Here is a 12,625-nt window from a genome sequence, read left to right on the forward strand (position 1 = left end):
ACGGTGCTCAAAGACAAATCTGGAGGCCAAGTTGGGATGTCAGTGGGCTTAAATCCACAATGGAGCAATCAGAAGGTGGTAAAGGACAATTAGAAGGACGTGCAGATGACTAAAGAGTTTTGGTTTACTGACAGTTAGTGCTGCATGTAAGCTAGGATTTCTCAAGGTGTTGGTTGATGTGCATGACTTTGAAAGAATTTTATTTAAATAAATGAACGATATCACCATGATTAAAGTAAATAACTCCAAGTGAGAAACATCAGCTGTCTTCATATAGCCACAGTGGACATCACCTACTTCAGGATGTGACATTTGTGTAAAAGTTTTGTTGTAATTAGTGTATGAGTTCTGGAGTTATGGCCAATAAGTCATATTCTAATCAGTTCATCCTCAAGTCCAAGTGGATGCTTGCGCCAAATGTGCAGAATATCCCTCACGCTGTCACTGAGATAACTCAAGAATCAGACGGATGGATAATCTGGAAGCATAATTCTTCCGGTCGTGGTTCTCGCTGACATGGAGGCAAGGAAAAAATAAAGGCTGACAAAGCTAGAGCGCCATCCATCCATTCATTTTCCCACCTGTAACCCAAAAGAGATGTGTGCGTGTGTGTCAGTGTGACTTGATAACAATCTCCCACTTAAGGCTCAGCCGCTGCCACAGCGGAACCGACAGGATTTACGGAGATAAGGGCCGAGGCCGCCTCGCCGTGTCGCCGACCCCTTTGGGATGGACACGATGAACGGATCAGAACACATCAATGAGACACTCACCGCTGTCTGCGCTGTAGACGGACCTGGGAGCTGAGGACAGAGAAGATAGAGGTCATTAGAGGTCTGTCATCCTGATTACTTACAGCAAGAATGTCGCCTTAATACAAACAATAAGATCTAATTCTAACGCTGCAAGACAAGGGGACGACAGCAAACTGAACATGCGCTAACAAAAATACAACAAATAATTCAAAGGTTCTTTTTTAAACAACTAAATATAGTAACAGTTAAGATGATTTAATTATTTACCAGATTACACAAGTGAACCTCACAGTGTGCAGAATAAATAAGATGACTTCAAACATTTAATTTATAAAAAAATTACAATAAATTTGGAGACAAGTTATTCTGGGGACAGTATACAAAGACATACACACAAGAACTGAAGTAAAAAGTGGAACATCCTCTCCCATCAACAGATTTCCATACATTTCTTATAAAAAGTAGTATGTCTGTAACACCTCTACCTCCTCAAGTTACAACAACTATATTGTTTTTTTTTTGTTGTTGTTGCATAAACTACACTCTAATACGTTTTAAATATCAACTGCTCTCCTGTTTGGCTGTGGACTCGTGCACATCAGCATCCGTGACTGTGTAAAAATGACTGTGAAACGGTGTTAAGTGGGGTCAATGACTCGCCACAGGATAAGAATTCACAGCAGAGGGGAAATAAAAAAGCAAAAGAAGCCAGCTGTTGTGGGACATCTATAAAACATCATCTGCGTGAGGATACGTCTCTAACAGCCTCAGCATGAGGGCATAATCACCGCAAAGACCTGCACATCGTATAAAATATGAAGCGACCACGGGCGCAGCCGTGCGGCGTCGGGGTTAATACTCGAGCCACTCGCGTTAAAAAATGTATACGCTTGTTTATGGAGCCCACCCACTGTAACTTTAATGGGCCGGGCTGGATCGTGAGAGTCGCATGGGGATTTCTTTCTTACATAGTGACACACACTATAAGATAATCACAAGATTATTAGATTTTAAATCATAAACATATCTATATAGTATGGCTCAGTGTTACTGTGCTGTACTCAGTGTATACCGTGCTTACTTTAGTTTGTGATGCTGTTCATGAACAAATATTTAACGGTGCAGATTATATTCTACCTAACAACCATTGTCAGTGAACAGCAGCTCAGACTTCAGCAGACCATGACCGCAATCTGGCTCATAAACAGGCGCTGAGCTGTCCACTACGGGTGCAGTGCTTGTCACCCCACTGTTATAGACCGTCCCAGCCTATCTCAGAGGGCAGTTGCCTGACACGGAAAGGTGGTCGGCTCAGGATGGAGGCTGTTACTGGCCCTTTCAAGCCAATAAAGCACACATGTTGTATGTATTTTACCCTCTGAGTTTGCACCTTTTACTCACAAATGATGCATCCATACATAATTGTTTAGTGTTAGTTTATGTTTGGGAACCAGTGGGACTAGAACGTTCCTGTCACCTCCAAATTGTCGCGGATATGACCCCAAGCATACGGCTCAACACACTCCCATTGCCATTTAAGGATTAGGCTGCAACAAGCTAACTATAAGAGCCTGCAATCAACTCCAGGCACCTTAAATCAAAATGCACAACATCCTAGAACCTATGAAATTCAACCGAAAACGGAAATAAAAACAACAAAATAAGCAGAATATTGTTTTTCTCCCCAAAACAATCATATAAAACTCATGTATGATGGCTCCTAATGTGTGAAATTTGCCTCGAAGTGTGACACTGAGCAAACATCTGTCCATGTCAGTGGGTTTTATCCTCCGGGGACCATGAATGTATGAAATTTCCTGGCCATCACTCCAATAGTTGCTGAGATATTTCAGTCTGACCAGCTAACTCATCACCCCTAGAGTAATCGCTCAAATCTATTCATGCGGAAGAACTCACCAGGAGTATAAAGTTTTTTTTATAAAATGGTGGATATTGCATTCGGAATTAGCCTCTTCTGAAGAACAGGTGAGCCCGTGCCAGGTTTTTCTAATCAATGTAATGACCGCAAACACCATAAACCCGCAGTGATTACACAGCACTTACGTAATATTATTCACACCTCTCTCTCTGTCTGACCTCCCTGTGCAGAGAGCTCATTTCCCTCCCTCTCCACCACTCCCCGACCCTGATTTACCTCTAGGCTTCATGTCGTACATCTTCTCCCAACAGCTTCAAATTGCTTTAGCTTCTGACTCCCTCTCCCTCCCGTACGTCTGATTCACTTTCCGTCATGTTCGCTCTCTTTCTGTGTCTACCGCTACAACACCGCTTCTTTCATTCCCGTTCGACCTCCACCTAAACATACTCTCTCTTTGTTTCTGTCTCTCTCTCTTTCTATGAGTCTCTCCATCTTTGTCTCAGCCTTACATGTGCTGAATGCAATGAGGAATGGGATCAATGGAAGAGTTAATACAGGAGTGGGGAACTCCCCTCCCGACCGAGGCTTGGTCAGAATCACAATGAGACCCACACATCCCTCCTGCTGGAAAGGTGACATTTAACCTTTAAACTAAAATCTGATTTTTACTTCAGCCTTTAACCTTGACTACAGTCTCAGGTGTAATACAACCTTAAAGTACTGCTACTGTGTCTACAAATCATTAAGATCACTGCACACGTTCTTTGCTCTTTGATGATGATCTTACTTTCATGTTTAAGGATTAGCTTTGTAGACATTTGCAAACACGAGGTGCAACATGATTATCAGTTATCCTAAGTTATTGTGATAGATCCTCAGGGGAACATGAATGCATGTACCAAATTTCACCCATTCAACAGTGGTTGAGGCATTTCACTCAAAGCCACAAGTCAATCCTCTGTCATTCCTATAGTAACACCAAGATCAGTGGGATACATCATCTGGGGACCATGCATGTCAACAAGAGAATATAGTAGATATTATCTGAATAACTAATAACTAAACTTTTCTAAGAACTGCTGGTGCTGCTACATGATACTATAAGTCTGGGGGTCGTCACAGTCAGCAATTTGTCCCCTGGGCACCATGAACGTTGACCAGTGAGCCACGCCAATCAGGCGCTGACAGGAGAAGTAAATCACCTTGTTCTGCTGGGAAACTGTTGAACCGGACATTCATGTGGATGTTACTTAGACATGTACCACCCACCTAGAGCAGACCAGGCTCCCCCACCCCATAGCAATGACACTCCTCCACACACAAAAACAGTTTAGGAACGACCCAAAAAACATGACAAACAGCACAAGGTGTTGACCTGGCCTCCAAATTCCCTAGATCCTAAACTGATCAAGTATCTGTGGGATGATCCACAGAGGCCCCTCCCCTCAACCCATAGGACACCACAGGACACCCTCAGAAGGCCCATGTCCATTCTCTGATGAGTCTCAACTGTTTTGGAGGCACAAGGGAGACCTACACAATATTAGGAAGGTGGTCATAATGTTATGGCCGATCGGTGTACGGTATGTGGTGACAGGCTTGAACTTTAATGACTTCCTGGTTAATATTGTTCTCAATTGTGCCCATACTTCTTAAATTCCTGCCATTTTTTGTATCACCTGGGTCCTTTACATCTTCATCCTCCATTGTATTCATGTATACGAATTTCAGTCTTTTGTTTCGGTAGATTTCTTGATGTGTTTAATTATATAGGTAAACGCAGATAAAATCAACTTGCCAAAAAACTGTCACACCCAGAAAAATGTGCAGTAAATTAAGCAAATCACCAAAAATCTGAAGAGAGAAAACCAAACACACAGAGAGAGACTTACAGCCATTAAGGGAGCTGTACCCCAAATTATTCAGCGCCTCCTTGCTGCTGCAGCGAGAACTGCGCCTGCTCCCCCATTGGTCATTGTCGTGACAACCTGATCGTGCCTTCATCTCCTCCTTCAGGATCATCCTGCCAATTCCCTGCATGGAGCGAAGGAGCGGTGGAGAGGAGTGGAGAGATGGATTAAAGGGAGAGGAGAAAAAAGAAAGTGGTACTTGAATAAACGGGATGGATGCGTCATACGATAGATGTCGACGAAGAGACGCAGTTTTTTCGGACAGACAGAAGGAGGGATGCGAAGAGAAAGAAGGAGAGAGGAGTACAGGAGCACCACTCTGTGTCACATCCAGTGAGCGAGGTTGGAAAGAAGCTTTTAATTAGCAGGCTCATTAAATATTAACACTCGGCTAAAATATAAAAAGGAGAAGCTGGAGAACGTCCTCCTCTCTTACCCTGTTTATATTATGATTCCATCCATCCTCCTCTCCTCCAGAAGAAAACCTCCTCACCCTGGAGACTACACAGGGATGGAGGGAGAAAGTAAAAAGTAAAAGATTGCAATTGAGAAATAAAGGAAAACGTGAGCATCGGGGACATTTTTTTTTAAAGCACTCTTTTAAAATGACTGACAAAACTTTAATTTGGCTCTCTGGGTGCTATTCAGCTGAAGCACATGTAGTACATCCCCATAAATTATGAGACCGGTGCATTAAGCAGGCTGTTAAACAGACGGAGCTGTACCTTTTGGAGAACCAGTGTATGGATAGTAGTTGGAGTCCGGGTGATAAATGCTGTTACAGTTTGAGGTGGAAAGACGACTGCAGTTGACGAGGTTCTCATTGGTCTTACTCTTGTTGGCTGTCGGAGAGGCCGAGACGTCTGACGGAGAGACAAGTTGACTTTTATTAAGGAGACATATTCGAAGACTTTTAGGCAGATCTTCATGCTTGACATTACAATTAGACACTCAGATGGAAAAAGTCAACACGTCCTTCATAATGTAATGCAGAACGCCTGCTTTACATGTTTCTAATATGTCTGTAAATAAATGATTCACTGACCAATGTGAGACGTTTTGTGACAGTTTGCATGTGAGCGCAGCAGTAACGGGACAGACAATGCGGTGGGTTTACTTACAGAGAGGGGAGAGGACGGGAGGGAAGAGGCGCGTAAAAAAAACAAAACAAAGGAAGAGATAACGAAAAGGAGGTCAGAGGAAATAAGAAGGGGCGTGACACACAGCTTCCACATAGGAAGCAAGGTTGTCGGATGTGCAGAAGGGAAAGACTTCAAGACAAATGTTGTTTAACTTAAAGCTGAGATATTACAGCAGCAATATGACGAGAGAGAATGTTGTACCCTAAAGAATAATGCTGACATTTTTTTGGCTTTCATCGGACGGCGCGGGGAGTGATGAGAACAAGAGACGGTGACATATAGCAAAGGTCGCGCGTCGACTGATGCTGCCGACGCCTTGAATGTGACTTTCAGTTTTGGGACAGCCCAAAATTTCACAGCACACAAAATCCTGCTGTGACCTATTTGTGATATTTATTTATTTTTGTTTGGAAGAGGATTATGAGGATGTTTTTCTATGAGTCTTCATTTAGTAAGTGCAGAAAGATTCTTCATTCTTCCGTGTACAATACATGCAGACAGGACACAGTGCATGCATCTTTTAATGGACGGATTCACCTCCTACACGTGGAAGCGTTTCCGTTTGAAAGATGTGCACCAAAACAAAAGGTGAAGCCAAAAGTAAATTATCTGTGATCCTTTCTGAGCTCGATATATATGGTTATTTGCAAAGTAACTCTCAGTTGTCAGTGTTGGTAATATAACCAAACAGCTCTTTAAGGACACACAATGACATAGCTGCAGCAGCTCTGCCAATGATTCAAACTGTACATTTAAATTCAGCCCCACAGCCCAGATCGCAGACTGCCAGCTCAGACTGAAGAGAGAGGTCTGTCAGCACTTTGGGGAGTGGCGTAAATCACACAGAGGTCTTCCCGAGGAACTGTAACTCTGTGGGACCTGCCACCTGAGCTCTGATGGATCACGCTCCGTGTTTGGCACCGTTTCTCTCAGTTTTAGTTTACCTCTTGAATCACCAGCCGAATCTCATTTTTGATGCGGCCACAGCGACCAAACTTTACATCCACCTTAAGTTCGCCTCAGTTGAACCGTGCCCCTTACAGTAACTTTATTAGCGTCACGAGAGGTGAATCTGGAATGCGCTGATCCAACTTTTTAATCTCCCGTTTGATAGCTCAGCTGAGGGGTATCCAACAATAACTCTGATTCTATTGTTTCACTTCCTTATTTTTAAAGCTTTGCTGTCAGGAATCATTTTTACAAGAGGTAACATTTGGCTAGGGATAGATACTGACAAAGAAAGTGTGCTCATCCATGTCAAGGTTGTTAAATAAGGTCAGTATTAATGCTGCGGAGACAATCAATTGTAAGAGTTGATTTTTACTGCGATTCATCTTTTTCTTTTAATCATTCAGGACAGAAAATGTGTTAAATTTTCCTATGGTGACATTTTCAAACAGCGTATTTCATCTTAACAGTATTAGAAAACCTAAATATCTTTAATTTAAAGTGACTTAACAGTAATACCTCACATTTCAGAAGCTTAGACCTTTTTTTAAACAATTCATTCATTATATCTGATTCATTATATTGAATGGTTCATGGTTCGGTCCGCATCAACGGGGCGAACCACGGTAGATTTGTTTGTTTGGGTCGTGATTCATAAAAGGACTACGCTAAATTATTTAAATGTTAGTTGTTGATAGTCACTGAATGGTGAGAAAAACGGGGTTGTGCAGTGGCGGCGTGGAGGGGGGGTGAGTCCAGGACGCTGGAAGTCACTGTTAAGCCTTCTCGAGGTGTCGTGGGCCTAACTTAACGAAACATCGGTGAAGGGAGGTGCCCACTTGAAAACCCCAGTGACATGCCGCATACTGCTGTTGACTAGGCCAGGTATCTGATGTCTTCATGTTGGTTGGTAGCAATATTTCTTTGTTTGGTTAGCTGCTGAGCGGGCCATACAAGCCAGCAGCATTTGGTTATCTTATATTTCACAAGGTTTGGATTATCCTCTGCTGCTCTGTGGGCCTACAAGCCAGCAGCATTTAGATTGTAGGTTTGTTAGCATTTCTCAGTTGGACAGGGCCTCTAAATGTGTTTTGCCTGGGATCTTGGCACAAGGGATTGTAACATCTAATCCTGTGTATTAATGAACAGAATCGTTGCTTCACACCGGTACAGATGACACCACGTGGTGATTAGCACTGGTACAATATGCTCGATGTTCAGGAGGCAATCAAATGCTGGACGAACCCGTTACGGGTTCTGATTATTCGGTTACGCTCCATAAACTCTGCAGCTGATTTGGTCCGCGGTGAGTTACTGCTGCATCAGGAGTGCAGGCTCTCAGAAGAAATGCTTTCACTTTCTCTGACTGCTCGCCATTTGAGAGCATGTGAAGGGGAGGACTGAAGGCCGTCAGAGGAACCAGATTTTCGACAGAAAGAAATGTTTAAACATTCAGCTTTAGCTCAGATGTTTTATGTAGCTGGTTCATTAAGCCACACAAACAGGCAGCTCTTACTACAAAGCGATGCAGCAATCAACTGGCTGGACAGGCAGCCTGACAAAGGCAATAAAGAGCTCATCATTATAGAGAATCAACCAACCTTGTCTCTTATAGATGGGGGGTTTCCTATACATGTTGGTCTCCTCAGAAGCTGAGAACAGAAAAAAAAGGAAGTTGACGGCAGATAGCAAAAGGAATTTTCAGAAAGGAGAGGGGAGGAGAGGAGAATAATCTGGATCTCCTTATTCTTCCCATCCCACCAAATCAGTTGTGCATTTACAGTCTTCTTAACCATAAAGCTGACAGCACAAGTAATAAACTGAGGCGGCGCAGCGCATCCAGATGACCTGACTGACGTGCTGAGAGGGTGTTTAATACAGCTACACGGGCTTAGCACAGCAAAGAGAAGCAGATGGCTCAGGAATAACGAAGAGGGAGGAGAGCAGTTGAAGGGTGGAAAGAGGAGAGAAACTTGGAAATGACAGGAGTGCATCTTGCAGCCCTCATTTGGTGGTGCATTCAGAGCAATCACTCAGCTTTGAGTGCTTGACAAGCATCTCAACTACATGCCACAGGAAACTCAAAATAGTTTGAGTTATAATCTAGAATAAAACAACAAAAAGTAAAGCAAAACAACCAAAAAACATTTTAACTCTTTGGACAGAGCGTGCCACCAATCCTACCTAGTTGGCGGTTTGACTCCCAACGGGCCATCCGCTCTAAATTTGTATGCTCTTGTGATACTGCGAGGCACTCTGGATAAAAGCATCCACCAAATACATTTTGCTCACTGCTGAAAAGGGAGAGCTGTCGCAGAGCTGGCGAGGAAAAAACGTCCTCGGAAAAAAAAGAAAAAAAAAAGAAGCGATGAGAGGAAACATGCAGTGAGAAATGGACCGAGGGCAGGCGGAGGGGGTGACGGAGGGAAATCAAATGCACAGCTTGCAGTGAAAAGAAGAGGCCTTTCAAAGTGAAGGGAACAAAGACGGAGTGGAACATCCAGGGAGGAAAGAGGAATTAACTTGATAAAATGTAGGCTGGATGGACTGTTTAAATAAAATGAAGCGTTATTAGTTGTTAGATGAAAGCGCTCGTGTGTTATACAAGAGCTCCAGATCAGTAAGATGAATTAGACAGGGACGTCCCAACAATGAAAAGAGGACAAGTTTTATAGGTGTTAAAACCTCATTAATATAAGACAAACATGATGAGAGATCTTCTCTATGCTTCCATGCTACATGAAACTTATTAGGCATCTAAAATACCATCATGATCATTTTCATTATGGATCTCTCTGCTATTTTTATATGAAGTGAAAATACAGATCATAGTTTCCTACAAGTGGAAGATCGGAGACAATAGTAAATTTTTTTTAAATATTTTCTTTCATAACTCAGACACTACTTGAAATACACTAGCTTTCGTTTGCTATAATATCAAATTTCATGCAAGAGCTCTCTGCGTTTCGTCAAATCCTGACTTCCTATCTCACTGCTGCAACAGGTCAGACAGGCAAAAAGAATACTTCATCCATTTCCATGGAAAAAAATTGAATACGTAAGCGCGATTTTTAAAAATTGGGAAAAACATAAAGTGGAAAAAGGCTAGCTTTCTGGTGTCTGCTAAGATTAGCATGGTTGCTAACGTCCTGCCTTCACGTTACCATTACGCCCTATTATTAAAGCATTTTAACGTTTTTCAACACATTGCTACTGTTGGTGGTCAGCAGACCAATCAGAAGCCAACAAAGCGTCAATTGTAACACTGAGAAAATGGCACATTAGCTAACTGTATTTTAACTCAAAGTAATCACACAATTAGGCTACTGCTGTAGTATCAAATAATGCAATGGATTTTGATTATTTGAATTACATTAAGTGATAATGAAATGATATGTAGATTATTAAAATTGACCAGCAGACAGGCCAAGAAAACAAACAATGACATGAAATGGTACAAGACAGACAAATTAACAGAAACGGCCACCACTTCCAATTGCCACCGATCTGGTAAACTCTTGTATGCTAGCTAGTAACTTCGATGGTAGCATACTGTGATGGATAAATTCATCACAGCCCACAGTCAATTTGAAGTCTTCTAACGTAAAAGTTGATATGGGTGCACACACTGACAGTATGAGATTGTTGGCAAGTTTTTTTTTGTTGTTGTATTAATCTTTTTTTCTTTGTTTTGAGTTCCCTGGTCCTTCCTGGTGAGCAAACGTCGAGGCTGAGGGTGGAGCCTGAATAAACTTTTAAAATCCAAAAATATTTTGTTTAAAATTATTTTCAACAAGTAACCTAGAGATAAAATCGATGTATTGATAATGTATTGTTGTCTGAACTTCAGACAATTTTTCAGACAATTTTTACTGAGCATGTGCAGAGTAATAGGCGGTTTAGGCTTCTGTGTCAATTTGACGGCGTACGCAGACCCTAGCGCCGTAGCCTAACGTGCACCTCCCCAGAAATATAACTACAAGCCGCGGCAACACAGACCACAAGAGCTGTGATCGGTCCGCTTGATAGTAGCGTGTTTCCACTTTAGTATTTCCGGCTGCTTCTCCAGCTCTGCAGTTTTCGAATGGATTGTTTTGAATTAATAAGGAAGTAACACATCGAGGAAAGATTAACTGAGGAGGTTCGGAGATACATTTGTAGGACTCCTCTTTCGACGAAAGTTTCAGTTGCCATTTTTGAAAGTGAAGCAGGAAGTAGAAACAAAAATTAACCCGACTGGCAAAAAAGACACAGTGTCGACTAGTGTTTGAGTGGCGCTGTTACAGAGGGAGCCAGACTGACACAAGTATAAATGGCGTCGGCTACGTGCGTAGGTTACTCTAAATAAGCCTTAACTGTCATTACTTTGATTTTAGAAAGGGAGTATGTTATTATTGTCCCCGGTGTTCCTTAAACTGTTAAAATACATGATTTTAGATTTGATTTGATCTTTTTCAATCAAGAAATTGTTCAGTAGAATAATTCTTCAAGAAGTCGGAAAAATGCTAGTGTGGTTCAAGGTGTGGCTTAGGGTCTTGGTCAGAATGGTTAATGGTTAGACAGAAACTATCAGGAGACTTTCACACTCATCTACACAGGACAGAACTGCGAGTATTTGGATTGTGGGTCCATTTTGGGTTTACTTGGGTAAATGTGGGTTAGTAAATAGGTCAGGAGTCAGGGTTACAGATGACGTCCTACCTGGCACATGGAAATGCTTGGGGGCTTGGAAGGTGGAGGTGGTGGGCGTAGCACACCTGGGCTCTGGCTGACTGTAATAAGGTGAACTCCTGCCACTCTCACTGCCTGCAGTCAGCCCAGCCAATCACAGTGAGAGAAACCAAAGCATGACGTCCCCAAACAGAAAGACAGACGGGCTAATGAAAGACAGACCTGAGGAATTACAGGTGTGTGTGTGTGTGTGTGTGTGTGTGTGTGTGTGTGTGTGTGTGCATTTGTTTTATGTGTGTGAGTCAGGGGTGAGTGCTGCTGTGAATTTTGAGGCTCCAGATAGGACAGAACGCCTCGCTGCACACACACAAAGAACTAGTGCATGTTTCCAGTTAGGGACCTCATATTTTCTGTGTGCATGTTTTTGCTTGAGTGGGCGCATTACCAGGGTGATAATAATGCAGCGGGGAGCCTCCGTGGCGACTGTGTGCAGGAGAGTCGGTGAAGGCTGAGCTGGATGAGCGCCTCGTTCTCAAGTCCATGCCATCCAAGAGGTCCTAAACAGAGAAATGTGCTTTAATTTACTAAAGGCAGTAAATTAGACCACGAGGCAGCTTCCAAAACACAGCCTTAATCAGGCTGACAGCTGTTTCATTTCCTGCATTGTGCATACGCTGCTAGCAGTCCTATTTGGTCGCTGCTGATTGACATGGTTTGTTTTCCTACAAAGAGTCTACACTTTAAGAGAATAGCTTGTTGCTTTCTTGCCAAGACTTAAAGATCAATAACATTTAACTGGCTGCTTGTTAAATATGCAGCTGGTTAGCTTAGCTTATTTTGTCGGCTGGCATCAGGGGAAACTGCAAACCTCAATCTGTGTGACGGGAAGACGGCGCTTCTAAAGCTCACTAATTAATACGCCTCAGGTGTAAAGACAACAGGTTATGAGGAGATGTGTTGGGACACAAACTTTCTTTTGTGCAGTGAGTCTCCAAATTCCCAAAATGTCTTACTGCTCCTTTCATCTATCATTGCTTTAGTTTTTTTGTTCTACCCTCGCAGGTATTATGGGTAATTATTCTTTATAAAAAAAAAAAAAAATCAGTTTGCAGTGATTTAAAGTGCGCTTCAGATTAAGGACACAGAGATGTCGTTACACTTCAGAGCAGAGCGGGGCTGCGGAAGCGTGCTGGGTCCAGATGTCGATGGACCAAATTGTTATAATAATAATTCTGCTGAAGGGTTAACAGACAATTAAAGGAAATAATCAGAGACAGTTTTTAAAAGGCAGAGCAGTGAGATCCACTGTTCTGATTATCC

General features: G+C 42.5%; 1 protein-coding gene across 1 annotated transcript in view; it reads right to left on the reverse strand.

Annotated features, from left to right (window-relative positions):
- The window catches only part of LOC311502174 (actin-binding LIM protein 3-like), a gene marked incomplete at its 5' end in the record, with an annotated part of 42,028 nt that overhangs the window by 4,582 nt on the left and 24,821 nt on the right, over positions 1-12,625 (reverse strand). The window contains 8 exons of the mRNA XM_084564301.1: positions 709-722; positions 774-803; positions 4,527-4,668; positions 4,981-5,045; positions 5,270-5,407; positions 8,236-8,286; positions 11,336-11,440; positions 11,751-11,862. Of these exons, the coding sequence (XP_084420427.1) occupies positions 709-722; positions 774-803; positions 4,527-4,668; positions 4,981-5,045; positions 5,270-5,407; positions 8,236-8,286; positions 11,336-11,440; positions 11,751-11,862 (657 nt within the window). The remainder of the gene's footprint in view (positions 1-708; positions 723-773; positions 804-4,526; positions 4,669-4,980; positions 5,046-5,269; positions 5,408-8,235; positions 8,287-11,335; positions 11,441-11,750; positions 11,863-12,625) is intronic.

Source organism: Chelon labrosus, assembly GCF_963514085.1.
Source record: "Chelon labrosus genome assembly, chromosome: 17".
Lineage (NCBI taxonomy): Eukaryota > Metazoa > Chordata > Actinopteri > Mugiliformes > Mugilidae > Chelon > Chelon labrosus.